Source organism: Varroa destructor, unplaced genomic scaffold, assembly GCF_002443255.2.
Source record: "Varroa destructor unplaced genomic scaffold, Vdes_3.0 BEIS01000002.1, whole genome shotgun sequence".
NCBI classification, from domain to species: domain Eukaryota; kingdom Metazoa; phylum Arthropoda; class Arachnida; order Mesostigmata; family Varroidae; genus Varroa; species Varroa destructor.
The window spans coordinates 14914842-14934439 of record NW_019211455.1 but is presented as its reverse complement, the minus strand read 5'-3'; the positions used below and the strand labels follow the sequence as shown (position 1 = coordinate 14934439).

Genomic DNA, 19598 nt, shown 5'->3' with positions numbered 1-19598 from the left:
GGATGAGGTCCTTGCTCAAGACGACGCGTACAAAAGGAGCACACAAACTGAAATACTGTGCTGGAACTAATGAACCCATCTCCCTTATTTGACTCCTATTGCTTTCCTAAATAAAAAACTTAATACACTGGGAAAGATCCTAAATTATTGTAAATAAAATTCATGTGGTAAATTCAATCTTGTATGCAAGAGACTTTATGCTTTTCACTGATCCTTAAATCTCTAGATTTTCTCCATTCAGTGATTTTTGAAAACCTAATTTCTAACAGTTAATTAAGTTTTTTTAGTCGGTGCTCTCACAACTAATAAATATCTTCTCCATTATACCACAATAACTAATGGTGATTAAAAAAAATCAAAAGACGTTTTTTAAAGGCACAGTTAAGCCCTTCATTTTTTCCTTTGTTGCTTTGTTTTGTCTGATTGGCTGTTACATAGAGCTGCTATCATTGCTGCCTTGGTATTGGTAATATTTGATCATTATTTTACATATCAATATTATAATTATCGTATTACATTAATATGTTCACACTGTTTGTTGATAACTGCTATCATTTCGTTCATCACCTTTTTTTTTATTTGATATTTGCTGTTCGTTTACCCCTTTCGCCTGTCTGCCTGCTCATCCGTCCACAAAGTGTATTTTTATAGGTGTATATGAATGACTTTCGCACGACGTCGTTGTAATAATGATAGGCATAAAAGCCAGAAATAAACCCCTCGCAAGGGCAGCTATAATAATAACTATATCACATGCTACATGGGGACTGTTTAGCTCGTTTCTATGCCGTCTTCTGAGCATCCCCGACCATCCCATTCCCCCCTTCTCTCGTACCGTATTGGTCATCATCATAATTGCCATCATGGCCATGTCGTTACCACATGTCTTCTTCCTGTCTCAGTCTATTTAACCACCGTGATGGTTACGATATACACGGGACGACGTGCTCATCGATCGTTCCTCTCATTATATAGCCGCTTTTTAAATGGTTGAATAGCAGTCTATGCTTCTTGTATGTACGCACAAATATCCAGTTATTATTCTCCTGCTCTCGATTTCGTTCTGATCTGTAGTAGATAAACATCACCTCAATCGCTTATCACATGGATTCTATTTCTTGATAATCTGATTCCAAGCAAATATCGTAAATGATTACTAGCTAATGCTGAAGATTGACCCCAATCACAATTTTTGGCAGATGTATTAACTATAATATTTGCGTAATCAACGGACAGCTTAGATCAATATATGATTTCCGCAAGAAAATGTTAGGGAATCTGCTTTAATAATAATATGCCGATTCCGTAAATCTCAAACAAAATCATGTTGAGGTCTGTGATTACCAATTCGGCATTGTACCTCGCTTGAACAACTAATAGAACACATATTGTGGAGTGTAGATAGTTTCCATTTACCTTTCCTATTATAACAATTCACTAGTGTTTTTATGCATTATTTTGTGCTTGTTTCATACTACTAACAATGAATACACGGCGTAACCCTTCATTTTCTTACGTTCTTTTACCCCTAGCTACTTCGTGTAAAGTCCACTATGTAGCTTTCCCTCTCTCTCTCTCTCTCTCTCTATATATATATATATATATATATATATATATATCCATCAACGATTATCGGTCAGTGCCAAGTGAAGAAGCTGTTTTAGTAGCTCATGTCTGCAGCCCTCAATCTTCCAAGTCAACGTTTATATCGTGTGATCATCAGTGAGCCTACTCCAATCAGGGTTAGAAATCTCGAATGAGGCTGCTACTATATTAAGGGTTATAGTCTTTATAGTGATTGGTACTATCATAGAATTAATTGCTGCTGACTGAACTGTCCTTGGTCGAGCTGTTACATAGATGGGGGCAAATTTTAAGCGAAGACAGTCTTAGAACTAGTACCTTTTCACATGTTAACATTAACGGAATAATCTTTTCCCAGCATCATCCTGATTTTTCTCCTTTGTAGTAGTTGTTTATGACGCCAAAAAGATTAGTACTTGTAATTGTCCACTATCAACCAGTAGTCAGTCATCAATCATCGTCATTCCCGTTGTGAATGTTCCATATAATTTTGTTAATTAATTTCCATGCCGTTTCAGTTCTTCCTGTGTGATTTAGACAATATGTAGATTATAGATATATATATATATATATATATCTCGGTCGATATATTTATTGCCACGGGTAGGGGATGATTATCACGAACTAGTTCAGGCCTTCTTCCGGTTGGTCATTGTTTGCGCGGGCTGCTGGTCCTGCATGTCGTGGTGCATTAAATTGCCGTGCTTCAGCCGAAGGTGTCGAAGAATGTCCGTCCTTTGGAGGGCCCGGTAAGGAGAGTGCGGACATGGGAATGGCCATTCCTTATGGTGCACCGTTGCCATATGATGACGGACCGAATATGCACCCCCGGCACCGAACCTAAGTAATAGAACGAGTGAAATGCGTACGTTCATTTCAAAACATACATGAACAAGCGTATATTATGATGTAAACAAAGACTGATTCATTGAGCCAGGAAATCACTTCGCGACTATCTTCGCTGATGTATATGAAAATACGTTAAAGTGACGCAAATCAAATAATCACGAGTAGCCAATTCGTGGTCAGTTGCTTCAACGGTCACTTCTCATTCATCGAGGCTTACCGCTTTAAACAGACGAGGCAGGTGTGCTGGTCCAGGATATGGCCAGTTTTTCCCAGCTGTTCCATTGCTAGGCCGTCGTCCTCAACAACAGCTTCACCATAAATAATAGCCTCGGCCTCCTCGACAACGATACTTCTCCCATCGGCTGGTTCTTCCTCGATCGCTTCGACTTCTTCGATCTGAGCGATCTGCTCCATATGCTCATTGAGGCAGCAGTGCCTCGGGGCAAAGCCTTGCTGAACCAATACCGACTGTTTCGAAGGTGGACATTTCAAACGAAGAAGTTACCGGCGGGTTCTCAGCAACCGGTAGCAGAACTCGGGTATTATTTTGATTTTGACTATAACTGCTAGCAATAGTCATTGTAGCTATTACTGTCGCGACTGCGTTCAGTTCCGTGCTTCTCGATCTTCCGGGCTTCCACTGTGATTAACAGTACTTTCCAGGCAATTGCGTTTCAACTTGAACCTGAAGTCAGTTTGATTTTTGAGAGAAAGGTTGTCGGTGTATTTCAAAAGAGGTGACGAGTTCGTTTTGTTATCGTATGCGCGTCCCCCTATATCCTCTCTATGTGGCCTATTTATCAGTGTTACTGAACTAAGCGTAAAAGTATAATAGCTATGCCGCCCTCCTTGTCCTCCCCTATCCTCAATATATATGTATATGGATGATAATTATATTTTGCATAAAAGCAATTTTGACACAGACTCATTTATGCTGTAATGTAATTCCCATCTTTACCTTGTAGCTATTTATAGCGTTTCGAGATACGGCCTTTCTGTTGAAACGGACCGCGCTTGACGAGAGGTTGTTACTCTCGTCAAGCACGATCTAGCGTAGCTTCGATAAAAGATACCTCGTGATCAATTATCTCTAGTGCTTAGTAGACCTATTTATTCGGAAAGTTCTAATAGGTGCATCCATTTTTAGTAGAAGATGTTTTATGTTGTGCAGGTCTGACGGCACATAGGGCCTTTCCTTCGATTTCTTCGGTAGCGAATACGTTGCTAACAGCCTTTAACGTTTGATAAGCACGAATGCGCCAAATCGGTTTCACCAAATCTCTGAAAGAAAACAGCTCCATTAGTTTGTGTAGGAAACTACAGAACATAATAGTGCCTCATTTTTTGAGTGTATTTTATAACAGTCTATATACTGTGATGAGCTCGCCGTATGCAGCCATATCCATAATAGGGCTACGCTTAAACACTAGTTACTCGCCGGAAGAAAGCTGTGCAATTTATTGTTCGTAGATCCACTCATTTTGACCAGTACTGCTTACATTAGCTACGAGCAAAACATTTTACAAATGTTAAACCTTTACTGATCAATTTCCTTCGGTATATTAGCTATGCAGTAACCTATTGACAAAAGAGTAACTTACGGTGCTCCCCATATATACAATGTATTCAGCCACCCTTGTCCGCTTCCATTAGAGGTAGGTGTACAATGCTATTTCCAATTTACTGTTTTAATATACGCTCCAATGCTACCTAGGTGCGTGGAAAATTATAACATATGATATCGGTGACGTCGCGCTTCTCTATGTTTGCCTGAACAACCAGCAAAACGCGGGTTCCGCACAGCCATATATCTTCTTCATTTGTTCTCTTACCCATAACTAAATATGATTTATCAAATTGATTACTGATCACTAAGGGCGGTAGAGTGGTAACGCTGTTACGTGTCAGTCTGGCAAGTCAAACTTGAAACTACGAGTAACCAAAAATTGTCAAAATTAGATAGCTCGTAGCCCAAGTCATATAAGGAAATATGTGGTCGAAGGCAGGATGTACAGCCCTGTGAACCTTTGACAGAAAACAATCTATAACAACAAATGGTTAACATCTGTTGTTTTATAATGATCTTCTACCTTACTATTATATCCTTTCTATATTTATTATAGTCGGATTTTATTCGTTGTTTGGCCAAGCACGACTCGTCGTACATACAGTTCGGTGGTCTTTTTTTTTGCTTCATAATCTTAATAGGCAGGTGATGTCTACACAATCCGTTTAGACGAAGGAAACGACGGTCCTATATATATATATATATATATATATACATATATATATAGATATATATATATATATATATATATATATATAAGAAATTCGCTGTATTTTAATAACTATATTACGACAAAGGCGCGCATGTTACTACTATAGCTGATAAGATTATGGCTTTCGATCCAAAAATTTGGACATTAAAGTTGTGCCCTAAATGGTAATCGGTTGATTACTTGTAAAAGTTGCTAAAATGATTGAAAAGTAAGAACAGCGATGTAGCGTAAGCAATTATGCTAACTCTAAAGACCTCTAAGCTATTTAAAGAAATCTCCATGTTCGAGTGCTACACGAAACAATTTACTCGCTCGTATTTCTGGCCATAAGACCTAATCAATTTCAGCCATTTCTGAAGCTATGGTGTACGACTGATTGAAACTGGACTATGATACACAGCCTGAAGAGCCTACATTGAAGGAAGATAGCTATTGCTGAAACGCTAAATAGGAATCGCGTATTATAGGCTGTTGCTGCCGCCTGGCAAAATCGATTTACTTTAACTACTACTTGCCACAACTAATCAGATTATAAACGCTATTGGAAAAAGAATCGACCGGAACCAGTGAATAGAAAACGCGTCAATGACTAATGACAATGCTAGGCCACGTACATTGTTAGCTATGTAGCAAACATCTTAAGGACTTAAATGGAAAATTTCAATGCATCGGCCATATAACCCGGACCTTGCACTGTCAAACGATCATTTTCCCTGCAAAACTCAGCTTCAATGGAGCAATGCATAGCCATTTGCCACCGTTTTTTGCTTAGAAACCACAAATGTAATAGGATTATGAGGTCACTAGAAAAATGACAGAAGACTATCAATTAAGATGGCATAGAGTTATTTCAATGATATTATTTTTATATATAAAAAAATCTTTGCTTCAATTTTGGCCTAAAAATCAATGGATTTTCAATAACCCAATATCCTACATTGTCGACCAGCACTTACAGAACTGCTGTCCGTAACACGCAATCCCAAACTATGCGTTCAGAAAAAGCTCACTAACTTCTTTTAAATAACGGCACTCAGGTTTGACAAAAATGTACAATACGACATCAAGCTTTCTTCGTCGTCGCTTAGACTAGTAGCGGCTCCCGTAGAAATCACTGTATCGCAATCTTCGATACACCTCGGGGCGTAACTGGCAACACAAGGTCAAGTCCTAGTTGCTGGCAGGCCCCATCACGACAGGCGAATTAGGCCAATATTGCTGGCCATCGCTAGTTCCACCAGAGCAGGGCTTCACATGATCAGAACAAAGCTCAGCAGCCTGGTGCTATATCCTAGTCTACGTAATGAGATCGCATCTAAAGGTGGAGCGTTGTGTGCAATGGGGACGAGCAAACAACTGCTCCTGCGTATGCGATCGGATGTGCGGCATTAGCTCTACGCTCTAACGGTTTCAACGTAGTCGCGTGACGCACCGGGACGAGCAGCGTCAGACGTTTGAGTGGGACAAGTAGCGTGAAATATCGTCAGCCGCAACCACGCAAAGGAAAAATAATTAAACGACAATTTTAATTAGAAACTGTGAGTGCGATAAGCAGATAGGTTATATTATGTTAGTTGAGTTTCCCCCGGACTGTTCATGGGTAGTTTGTATGAGCAAACCTTATGAAATAGTCTGCCACAGTACGGACAAGGCCACCCGATAGCTGTCTGTCGAACGGCTGACGGTATAACGGTCCCTGGTGCGACACTCCCGTCGGAGGGGTTCGGATCAAAAGCGGACCGATTAGTGATTCAAACACGTAATCTATAAGCACGTAAACATTCGCATATTACATATTCGGATCGACCACAATGACCGATCTTGAAATAGTAACGAAGACCGTTTATTTCGTTAGATATATAGAGAATAGACTGAAAATCAGAGTAAGACTAATGGATTTCTTGTACACACGTTCTGTCCGACACAAAACTTCTACATCACTCATCAAAAAATCAAGCTGGCACGTTCACCACCATAGACCATTGGCCTACCTTGCTAACGTAAGGCCCAAATGTATCGGTGGTTGGATTTGTTGTTTTCTAGGACAGTCTGATTCTGTTTATAGGAACAGCTGGTGGTTGTAGTATACGAACGTTGTTGTCTTATTACAGCCACGACATTTCCGTAATCATCAAATAAACTTCATTGACTACGTTAAAGAGTGTTATATACAGAAGTCTCATTCTTGACCTCGCAACAAGACGTTGTGAAGGCCACCTGAAAGGATATACAATCAGTAAGTCGATATAATGCTTGTATGTATAATTTCAGTCTGCCAAACAAGTCAATAATAGCAATCAGTCCTTTCTCCTGGTTTGCCTCGAACGTGCTACCGTCCTTATCTGTTACAGTTTGCTATTTGCTAATTATCTATATTGCTATGTACATATATGTATAGGCCGCTTAGCTCGACCCCATAACGACGACGGCCTAGCTATATCGTCTGCTATTGGATGACTGCGGCTTCGCAATAACGTTCACTAGATACTAGCCCTGACCGCAGCCGCATTGGTGGCGCGTTTGTCGTGTTTCCGTGGATCAGTCCGGGCTGTATCAGCTCGCACTGTTATCACTGTAGAATCTCATTTCAATTTTATCAGCTCTCGCAAGAAAAACAAAACAGACAACAAACGTATAGCTATTCACCTGTCTAATGGTCTCAAGAGTTCGTAATTGAGCCTAAAACAAGATGACGACAAGCGAATTTACTGGGATAATGCAAGGTGTCGTCCGGAACAGCAGTAAATGTTACTACAGCTCACTGTAATAGGTACTATTACATATGTTGGTCCAACAACAACAACGACAAAATTTTATCCGTTCGTTACCTTATAATAAGGGTTATCTTACCACTACCCTATGACTCTACTATTATTCTTCGTCAGACAAATCACACAATATGTTACATCAAGTAAAATCTTAGATTTCTTTCGTTTCTCACCATTAATATGTTATTGAACTCATGTTTTTACTAGCGACCCAGACAACAAATTACCCAGTTTAACTGATATTCATAGACTTCTGCAACTTATCATTAGAGTGACCTTCGAAGTTGAAAATGTAAAATCTAACAGGGAAAAAATTGCCCCCTTGCGCAATGCCCTTGGCAATGCAATGACTTCATTTTGTTGATAGTTCGGATAGGAGAAAGTGATTTGCGCGAGTTAGAAAAATATTATCCACCGGAAGAAAACGGCATTTTTCGTCGCGTCTAGATCCCCTTCGCGTTATTATTTCAGAAACGCATAATTCCACAATCGGACCAATGGGCAAATATATGTCGTAAATAATAATGCAATAAAAAAGCCTTTCTTTACCTTTCTATAACGTAACTGTCGAACTGACCTTAGGTACTATTCTACTCTTGACTCTTCATACATTCAGCTGTCGTTTGCTTCTCGCTTCTAGCACCTGGCCGTCTAATACTAAAAGGGTCAATAGGCTTGATGCGCTAACATTGTTTTAGTCCGTTGCTGCCACATTGTGGCCAAAGAGCGTTTCCGCATATGTCCTCATAATTGTTCATTTGCTTGTTCTTCCGTTCCCTTCGCACCTGTTGCTAAGTTTCCCGATTTAAAACGATTCAGCGACTGTGAAGCGTTAAAGTCGACCACTTAACTGGCTATTTCTCCTCAGACACATTACATTCAAGTAAGTACGTACTATAGAAAAGAATTTTAAAATTATTAAAAATCATATCTTCATTTGTTTGTCGAACTTCAACATTGTCGACAGCGATGACTTTCTCCCTGTATGTTAGTTCTGACACGTGCATGTGTGCGTTAATAAGATGTTCCGATCCCGTTTCTTCCATTACTACCGTCGAAGTATACTAGCGAGATCGTGCTGTTACGGAAAGCATGGCCTGAGCCTTGGCCATCCGTTGCTGCTCGAGTGAGTGGCGCAAGCTAATATGAGTGTCCATGTTATACTTGAACGAGGACGGGCGTTCGCGAAATGAGCATGTAAACGGCCGTCCCTGGATGTGTATACGGCATATGACATCATACATAAGCCGCCTTGGACGGCCGCTCTGGTCGCTCGTCCCTCTATTGAATGACGTTTAATGAAGCCGACAATGGCTTAATCGAGGCGAATCCGCCGCTCGCTGTACGTGGGTGATAGAAGTCCTAAATCGAACGACTGATTTGACCAGACGTCAACGTCAATGCAGACGCCACTGTTCCCATCTGAAGTAGATGCCAAGGAGGCGAAAAAATTACACTTTGGTCAGCCAACGGACGACAATGTGATCTTATAGATAACGCGTTTGAACAGATGAAAATCGACTATGTAGATAATGCGGTAGAGCATTATAATTATACCAAGCAAAATGGTTATTTCTCTCTCTCCCTCCCGCACACACATCCTAGATGGATGAAAATTCTATTTCCAAAACACGAACGCACCCTGTATTAGCGCAAGCTTTTCAAGTGCTTTTCCAGAAGCGTCACGAACACGTGACGAATCTGGGCTGAATATGGCCCGATCTGAAAACCCCTGCGCGGATGGGTCTAATCGACCGACCAGCTAAATACCATCACTGAAAGAAAACTGTTGGCGTTAACAGACGAAGAAGCAGCCCAGTCGATCTATATGCGATAACTGCATATTGAGTATGTTTGCTCTCACAGACCGTAATTCACCATATGAATCAGAATATAGTCCTCTTGATTATACGTAATTAACAAATTACTTTTATTGTTATTATTTATCGTATTAAAATATTCCACTCTGCTGCGTTCTCTAGCCAACATACTCTCATTTTGAGTGTTTTCGATTTATAACGAATGATCTTAGCAGATTGTCGTATTTGAAGATCATGTGTTAGAGTGCAACATAAAATCATAGCCAGAGGTGGAAGAACTGAACACTTGACAACTAAGTACCTTATGTACATTGGCATGGAATACTCGCTCTACACAGATATAGAATACGGAAGAGTCCTTTAACCCGCACCGCTCCTACATAAGTCTACGACTCTAGAAGACCTACTAATAATAATTGGCTTACCTAAGCCAAAAAGCCTTCCCTTGTTTAATGGTCGATCGAAGTTCGAAATACCCATTCCGTCTCACAACTTCAGCACTAATTAAGGGTTTTATATATATTACAATAACATTATCCTTTTCTCATTATAAAATAATCACATTAGCCCACATGACGAAATGAAGCATCACGCTGATACTTTTCCTCCTCAACACCGCCGTACCAGCGTGATCGTTTTACGTTATCGGAACAACGTGTCCTTTTTTCCATAACGACTCTGATCAAGCGTCTCTATTTCAACATCAAAAATTACACGACTGGCCGGCGAATATGACACGATATACTATTTTATCTGTAGTAAATATAGCTGTCGGCCCTGCAGTATTCCATAGCTTGCTATCATAACCGCGTTCATTCGCTTCCTAAAAAGTTGTATCGTTCTTCATATTTAGATACGAATGTATGTAAAATAAGTTATAATTTGCTTTGATAGACGGAACTTGCAGTTTTCCTTACTAAGATTTATTGATGTCGACGCAATCTTTCTAATGTCGTCCGATGCAGATCTTTTCTGTTCGGACGATCGATAAGAACTATGAAATTTTACAGAAATGTCGTCCCGAATTGCCTTTTTGAGATGCCTTGTGGTTGAAGTGCTTGCACCTATAGGGCCGCCGGCGAGTGTTCACCCTCACGTGCCGAATCAGGTCGATCCGACTGGCAAACATTTTCGAGGTTTTGTTGAATGCTTTTAGATCGTCGGCTGATACTACTCTGAATGTCCACGATCACTAGGGCAGTTGTTTCGGTCTATCGTAAGATCAACGAAAGCGAAGACGTAGCTGGAGGTTCATCGTTAACTGATCCTTGCGTCATTGGACTCGTGTGCCTATAACCGTGACCACAGTTTGTTGCCTTGAGAACATTAGCGCAATAATAACGTTGGCAGCTCTTGGGACTGGGTACGCCCTGTTTGCACAGACATTAATGACGACAACAACAAGTTCAGTTGCTGAATATGACCCGCGGTTGGCCAGGACCAGGTTAAATCCGTTAGTCCAACTGCAATGAAAGGATCACAACATTAAGGTCGCGATGGAAATAAGGGGAACACTTAGCACTCTCAGCGTTTCTCTTTTAACAGGTTCTCATATTGATTCATATGAGTATCGGCAGGCACCTCCCGTTCGTCTCCGTATCTCGGTAAGTGTCCGCGATAAGGACAAGAGAGAAAGTAAAGTTTTCCGACGGAAGCTTTACCGCTGAGTTAGCCGTGAGATGGCACGGTGTTTACTTGGACCGCCTGTGACTTCTTACAATGAACATTTCGAACGATGTGATCCTTGTTTCTAATGGCTGCCTGATTAGGCGCTGTTAACTCTGTTCGCGCAGGCCGCTTCCAGTGGAGGTATCGCAGCGAACGTCCGACGGCTACAACATGAAAATGAATGAGTACCTGAAAGAACACGTTAGTGATCTGACCCGGTCTGAATCTCAAGAATGATATAAAGATACGCAGCCATCTGTTGAGGACTATTCTCTATACTTATTCGAAAATATTGCAAAACAACATATAAAACGGATAGTAAAGATAAGTTTACTATATAAAGCTCGCCATCTTTTGCCCTGATTCGCACTCTATCGTGTTTTAATTTACGATAAATAGATACGTGGAAGACAATGATGACAATCTTAACCTTGCACATAGTCCTTCTCAATTTTTGCAATGAATGGATATATATTGCAGAAAGGATTTTTTTAGCCAACTAAAGAAACTCGATCGATGAGTATAACTAAGGCCAAAATGGAAATTTTTTACAAAATAGGTTCATTCCAATGCAACATGTTTATTGCACAAACAATTTTCTACTCGTCGGTAGTCCTTCATCCCATACTGCGGACACGCACTCATTCGTAGTATCCTTTGTTCGCGAGATTCTAACTACCTGACATTTAGGTTGAAATTTTATGTTATTATTCGTAATAGCAGTTGTGTATCTCATTATGAATAGCAGTTACTATACATAGATACTACACATAGGTTGTTAATAGTTATCGACTTTCTGTGCGTCGATAGGGGTGTAGCGATCTCGTCGCAATCAATACTCAAAACGAGCTTCTGCATCATATATATCTTCACTTAAGCACATATATATACCGAGAGAGAGAGAGAGAGAGAGCTAGCATTTGAAACTTTAAATATATTTATGTATAATTATCGATTCTGTGCCAGAATCGTGGGACCGTCGAAGGAGTAACACGGGCTGCCGTCAGCAATAAATAATGTAGTAATTTTGCAGACAGTAGAGATATATTTGTTTATATACTCTATAAGCACCCCGTTCGTATTTTATTTTGGCTTCTCTAATATATATTCGAGGTTGAATTGATTTCGCATTACACTACAGTCGTCGCCTTTAATTATATCACAAAACAAAGGATTACAACTAGGTTTGTAATTAACATATGATCCATATTTATCAGGCGATAAAACATCTTTACAAAGTACGATGCCGCGTAACGGCCATGGTCATGTCACGCGAAAACACTTATCACTGCGTTTTGCTTGTAAATTATCGCTCGTTAATGGTAGCTGTGAATCGTCTATGGCTCCGAATCCAATTAGCAAAAAAAGAAACGTTTATCTTTCCTTCGTAAAATTTTCATGAGGACATGCAGTAGCCCCAGTTAGGAAGAGGTAGGGCCTTCATTTTAGACGTAGCTTTACGTGTGTTACTAATCACAGATTCTAAAATGGAAAACTTTTTCCACACTCCCATGGGATATGATCATTGGCCCTTGTATCGTGATGCCTACACTGAATTGTTCTTACATCGATTGATGCGTCATTGATATTGTCTGGCGTAGATAGGAACGTGTGCGCTCCGCTACCTATTACAGAACGAAGATGAATAAGGAGTTCAATCCAAAACAAATACGGCAGTGTTCACCGATCGGCCTGTCGGTGAATCCAGTCTTCGTTGAGCAATTAAATGCGCTTCTGACATGGAATAAAAGTAACTATATTCGTACGAACCGAGGTTAAAAGTAATAATAATGAAGGAAAGCCAACAGGAATGATAATAATACCTTGGATGCGTTTTTGATGTCCTTGCCACCTTCTATTCCAAGGGCGTCCAAATACATACATGAGCGCCATCTGACATGGGTACGTCAACAGAACGTTGTACTCCGCCAAGGAACTGCATAATTTGAGCATAGCTAACGAGTCTCTATCGATTCCCAGTAACGGAGTTACTTATGGCCCTTACCCGCCGCCGATTCTCTTCAATGGAGCGGCATTTTGTCCATCATTTATGAGGACCGCATGCACTACCTCGATAATGGTGCATTCGCTCAAAGGAGTAGGACTTCGAAGTTCCGTTAAATCGGACACTGAGTTCGAACTCTTGGTGTTGACGAACATTCCCTGTTCTAATTATTCTGGCGACTTTTCACATGTTGTTTGGTATGACGAAACGATGCATAGGGAAATGAATTGGAGAATCTTCTCGCGTTACATCAGAGACAGCGGTAAGGAATATTATCGAGATAAAAAAAAATATTCTCTTTACCGCTTGTTGGTATCGAACTTTACTCTGTCGAAACTTTGGCGGCATCATATCAGTTAAACAAGTTACAGAATATCGAGAAAGTTCTGTCAAGCAATGAAACTTCTTCAAAGCAGTCTTGGATAATTTCCTACTGGGACCCAAGGCCACGTTGTCACAGACGCCATACTACCTGGGCGATGTTTTTGTTCGGACTTAATTAATTGAGTAAATCAGCATAGGTATGAACTGTATCGTTACGTTGTTGCTATCGTAACTGGTGTATGAATGTATGATCATTTTGTTATTTGGAGAGTGGTGGATTGGGGATCTTCAAGGGGTGGATGGGGCTCACCGGCCACGTAAACATAAAAGGAATGTGTAGCTTGCATATAAGTAATTGGATCGAATACGAATCTAACTTAATACATTATTTGCTGCGTACCACTTAAAAACAATAACGCTCGTGTTCTGACCTGATGTAAAGGGGGTTACTGAACACGTGCTTTATATTCGGAACGTAACGTTGCTCTTATAACTTGTAGTTCGATTGGTAGCAATGTTTGATCGCTTGATATACTGACAAAGCTTTCGTAGGGAACAGGGCAAACTTGAGGTATGAATGCTATTCTGCGGCGAGATTTTCTCTAGTTGATAGGAATCAGTGAGGAATAAAACTTCAGAAGTTATTCACGTAACTGACAAACTTGGTATCATTTTCAGAAAATCATTTCTGGTGATGCTACATAATCACGGTAAGTTATATTGTGTCTTCCTTAGGTTATGGACGGTGCTATATCGATGGCGCTTGTGAGCTGCTATCGGTTTCTGCTAATGTGTGGCCGGCGAAGCCTATCCTCGAAAGAAGTCTACATTTAGTGTGTGATGAGTAAGCATCACTTTCTTTGATCGGTACGAGCATCATTTAAGACTTCGCAGTGGTTTTCATGAAGCTGTGTGGCCTTAGTCTTTAGTCTGCGGTTACTTCGCATAATGACGCACATTTTTCAGTACTGCCTTCTTTCCTTCCTATATAGGCACGCATTATCTAGATACCTAAATGTACTTTGAAAAACGTAGAAGCGTGGTTCTTTTGTCAAATACTTATTTCGAAACAAGGTAACTATATACTCTTTATAAACTATCGTGGCAACCGAGCTGCAGGGCAAAAACTACAGCAGCGACACTGTTGTACAATCAGCAGGTGACAGATGTGATAAAAGGTTGGTTAACAACACGTAAGCCATTGTTGAATATTTAACGGCTCAATTTATTCTGTGGCCATTCTCTACTATTCCGCTTTTTTATGAGCGATCCACAACAGCGTTACCGCATAACACTCTCTCAAATCTGGCAGATTTTTCAAATGCAGATATTAAAAAATTAAATTTTCTCGCAATGTTGCTGTCATCTTCAATTCACTCGCCTCGCGTTGCGTGTCGTGAATTTGTCGTGACAATAAGTAGATAAAAATAATTATAAAGTATCATAACTTAACAAGGCCATACACTCTTTAGAACGGCTATATTCATTACATCTTTTTTACCCACGTAAAACGAAGTATTTAGTGAACACGAGGCTGGACATCCACAGTGACCTTTTATTGCGGCCTGATAATCACGGGTCGACATAGTGAATGTTGCCCAGTTAGCCCATTTGACATTCTCGCCTCTGAGGTTTTCAGCTCATCTTTACGTTCGTTCTACAAGTGAATAGATAATAAATTACCTTGCTTTGTTCAATGATCTCGCTCACGCTTCGCGCTTATGCGAGCTCTGTCATACACTGATTGATGATGACTTACTTCGTTTCATTTCTGGGTATAGGTAAAGAAAGATAGAATCACTTTAACGTGGCCAGTCACGTACGACAAATCTGGCTAATCAAGGAACGTATGTACTTAGGAACGTTGTCACGTTATTGATACATTAATAACCTATGATCTGTTCTGTCTGATCATATTTCGAAACTTCAGCGCAAGGATACTTCTAGTTGTCGTACTTTCTAGGCTGTTCTGGAAAGTCACCGAAGCACCTGGCTTGACATGTGTTTTGTTGAGCGCCAGACGAGCATGGGTATGAACCATGGGCAACAAACATGCATGCTTTATTCATAACTTTCATTTTGCACCTTTAAGGTAGATAGTAGGGTTCATTACAAACACTAAGGACCTGCTTCCACAAGTTAGATCCCTTTCATTTTTGATTGCACTGCGGGCCGTTCATAATACTATATGGTACTAGGAGTAGTTCCCACCAACATTTGATCCCGCTAGCAAGCGTCATCCTGCAGCCATGCTCTGTAAGCTTCGGATTGTTTTGGAGTAGATATTACCACTCGTGTTAGACGACGATTCGACAGCTTGGCAGTCGGACGCGAAATCGGGTCTTAGCCTTTGCCTGCTCGCCCCACATTTTCTAAAACACGTCAGTTTTTCGTGACACGTTCAGACTATGGACTAGCGATGCCACCTACAAATGAATGCTTCCAGTTTACGAAATTTTGATTTCAGCTGGAAACGACGTGTTCGTCTGACGACGAGCTTACTATTTCCAGCGCCGGAAGAGAGTTACGATTGCATCTCGGACGTTATCCCGTGTGTAGCAGCGCCCCATATAGATATTACGTTTTCTCCTATTTTCATTGCACTTAGTTCCACTATACCTGTTTCTCACTATCGCCCTCTCTCCTCAGTAACAATTTTCTGCGCATCGAACCTAATTTTGCCCACTCCAGATATAGGATAATACGTTTTGTGCCTGCCTTTTCCTTAACTTGCTCTTTTCTTCACAGTTTCAATCTTGGCAGGCTGGTAAGACCTCCGTAGTTTGAAGGGTCTCTCCTAAGATCCTTCGTAGCACGGCAGCAGGAGCATAATGTCCGTCGAGGAACTATTTTCAGGCGACGAGTGGTGTCCTGACAAACTGTTGCTTCCATGGCAGCTCGTCTGCCGATTGCTACTACTGCGATAATATTGATTATTATTCCATCCAATATTAACGATCCTGTTAATTGAGTTCCTGAGCTATCTTGTTGTTATTGTTGTTGCTTGCTGTAGAGCCATCGCGGAGTTTTGATGCTTCTTCCGTACGTGCATGAGTAAGTTGTCTTTACGATTCAATCGTAACTCACAATAGTCATACCTGTGCGGCTTCTCGCCGGTATGAGTGAGTACGTGTCGTTCATGTGCTCGCTTAATGTGTGTATGATAGCCACAGACTTATGGCAAAGGTGAAATCGTTTATAGCTACTACCGCTTCCAGCTTTTGTAATGGTTCCTTGAGGCCTGACCTGGCCTGGCCGGCGAGTTGATTGGGGATCCGGACAAACATCTTGCGTTCAACGGAGACGGCGCCATTCGTCCGCACAATAGCATATCTTGAAGGGTCTCTGAAATAACGCCGAAAACGTGAACGTGAAAAGCAGATTAGCCCAATGAATACCTATTACCGTGTAACACACTTTCTCACACTTTACGTACAAGATAATGAAATGGGCTGCAGCAATAACCACGGCGTGAGGCATGTCCTGTGTCTGACTTCTTTTATTAACACGTCGTTGTGACTAGGTATTTTTTTAACTAGTTTTTTTTTTCACAATTTGTCGAATAGACAGTAGTCTTACCTGCCCTTATATAAACAGCAAAGTTATTGTTGCAAGTAACAGTATGTAGACAACGTCCCGATGCTTGTTACCTTGTTGGAAGTAGCAATTATAAATGGTAATAGCAGACCGAGTAGACAGAGTAGAACGGAGTCATAACATAGACTAACTGAGTACGTTGACGAACGCCCAGTTACTTTTAGCGCTTCTTTTTTTAATAGTAGTAATAATATGCGCGATGACCAACGCTTAGAGAGAGAGAGAGAGAGAGAGAGAGAGAGAGAGAGAGAGAGAGGAAACGAAAAAGGGACAGGGGGAATGTATCGTTCAGCGGAGCACCTGGCTGGTGAGAATGTTGCCAGCGTGGTGTATCGTACAACATCGCCTCAGAGTTATTCTGTCGTTGACGTCAAATCTATAGGCATTTCTTGTATCAATAAACCTGAACAAGCTTCTCTTGTTCTTGTTGGTCACCCTCTTGGGCTTTGTCTTCAATAGGTTAGTCAATACAGAGCCGTTGTTGCACTCCATAATAGCAACAGATAACTAGGGGTTAGTTTTGTTGCAACAGTTACTCTACCATGTAGACGGTACTGTACACGTATAAAGCAACGATTGATTGTTGCTAGCAGACGACATTATTGATGTTGCTAGGTTATTTTTGCATCATTACAGGTATCGCTGTACATGTTAGAGGACATATGGTTATACGTACCTGAATGCATACCATAGAGAAAATAAAGCAGACTTATCTAGTCAAGGTTTAGTGAGAACAATGAAAGGTTTTATGAGTCAGGTTCCTGTACTCGTTATGAATCGGTCGAATTATAAACAGAAATGGGGCAAATATATGTATATATATATATATATACTTGTTCCGTTTCCATTCGATACGGTGCCTTTTTTAGAGAAGCATACATATGTACTCAGGTTATCTGTCTGATGCGTTCGGTAAATGATGGCAGGCGCATTTTCGAAAGCTTCATACAACTTGTATATGATTAATATAACAGATCTTTATTATTCGCGCATTTCATTGATTCGCTCCTTCAATCTTTTAGGAAGGCAAGGCAAATCAACGACAATGAACCCTAAAAGCAGCGCGCATCTTGATCTTCAACGCGTACTCTGTGGCTCATCTGAATATTTCATTACCGTACAATTTTGGCTCCTATCTGAAAGCAAAATAACGTATTAGGTATGTTTTTCTTCTACTAATAATAGTACGTTTCCCATTGATTAATTAATCTGACTAGATTTATTTTGCTTTTTCGAATTCAAATTAGGTCGTTCAAAGGGTCAGGGCCGCATGTCGAACAAACATATTCGGATTACCTAAAAGCTTCTTTCTGCAGTAAACCCATAAGTACAACTATGTTCAATCGCCAAAAATAATATACTCAAACGAATGAGACCTAATAAGACGCTAACTATTTCCCTATATAATAATTTTCCCACGAATAATATCAGATATGACCAAAAAAATAGTGAATATATATTTAGTCGCCGCAGTATTACGGTTTTGTACAAACTTTTATTGACTAGGTACATAATATACGCACTATGTACAGTTTATAATAAGTGAACGATATAAACATAGAAGTTAGCAGTTCCCAGTACTTAGGACTCAATCAGGAAACTTTCCATATCGATGAATGTCTATTAAAGTGTGCCACCTTACCATGTGGAGCCCATGGAGCTGCCTAGACGGCCCCCTGTTAGCACAGCATCAAGCGGATGAATCTCCATAATGAACTTCTTTCTTGATCCTCATAAATTGGCAATTTCCTCTTTTTTTTTTCATCAATAACTCTACGGAACCGCTTTCTATGGAGACTGTTCGTATAAATGGTATCTCTTACGAAATTAGCACTAGCCACAGCCTTTAATCTTTAAAAGGTTTTTCGAGTCAATGCCCGTTCACACACGTTTGCCCTGTAATGCATATTAATTTATGTACATGACGCTCAACGGCATTACTGTCCGATAGCACTCATTATGCAACGAATCCATGTTTGTATTTCTTCATTGATTTATTCTTCTTCATTTATTCATTAATAATTTGGCGAAGATCAGCGCCGCACATTCCATAGAATCTGTAATAAACCCTGGGACATGAGAGAATCGCCACAAATCTCATGGCACACCCAAACCAATGAGAATAGAAGGAGCATCTGTCAACCATTGCTTTGTCTTAAGGGAACGCTTGTGACTGCGTCCCGCCTTGCGTTCATTTTAATCATGGAGGTATGGTCCATAAGACGACCTTCGCACTTTTGTGATGTTTTCGGTGAAACATACCTCGGCACCACCGCTCATTAAGGCAATGAGTGTCTCGCAGTACGTTGCTTGTTGATTCTTTTATAGGTCGATATTGTGACGGTTCTTCACATGTAACCGAATATTCCATTTTCGGTCCGAAGAGTAGTCACATAGAGGACAGCCATGTGGGCGACGACCCTGTAGCGTGCCTGGTCCGAGCGAGATCACTACAACGAAAACGTCCATAACTGATCGTCGAAGTACTTCTCCCGTTTAGCTATCTAATTGAGCGGTTGTTGACAGGTGCAGTGCTACACAATAGTGATCTAGAACAGAGTGACTTTGGGTCTCGGCCACTCTGGAACGGATTATGTTCATATACGAAGGCTTTTTCTATGTGGGTTGATACGTTATTTCTATACGTGAATTTTGATACGCTAAAAGGGTGGATTTTTTTAGCTTCCGAGTTACTATATATATA

General features: G+C 40.6%; 1 protein-coding gene across 1 annotated transcript; it reads right to left on the bottom strand.

The window, feature by feature from the left end:
- Positions 1 to 391: 391 nt before the first annotated feature.
- LOC147757421 (uncharacterized) lies at positions 392 to 3794 on the bottom strand. The gene is made up of 3 exons (XM_086981088.1): positions 3392 to 3794; positions 2651 to 3118; positions 392 to 2424 (listed from the first exon to the last, which is right to left on the bottom strand). The coding sequence occupies exons 2-3, from the start codon at positions 2845 to 2847 to the stop codon at positions 2214 to 2216; spliced, it is 408 nt and encodes a 135-aa protein (XP_086837214.1). The 5' UTR covers positions 2848 to 3118; positions 3392 to 3794; the 3' UTR covers positions 392 to 2213.
- Positions 3795 to 19598: the final 15804 nt, after the last annotated feature.

Excerpts from the sequence above, each read along its gene's own strand:
- LOC147757421 (XM_086981088.1), bottom strand. The coding sequence starts at position 2,847 with ATGGAGCAGATCGCTCAGATCGAAGAAGTCGAAGCGATCGAGGAAGAA. Across the intron at positions 2,425-2,650 it reads TGCCTCGTCTGTTTAAAGCG|GTTCGGTGCCGGGGGTGCAT; the intron begins GTAAGCCTCGAT and ends TCTATTACTTAG.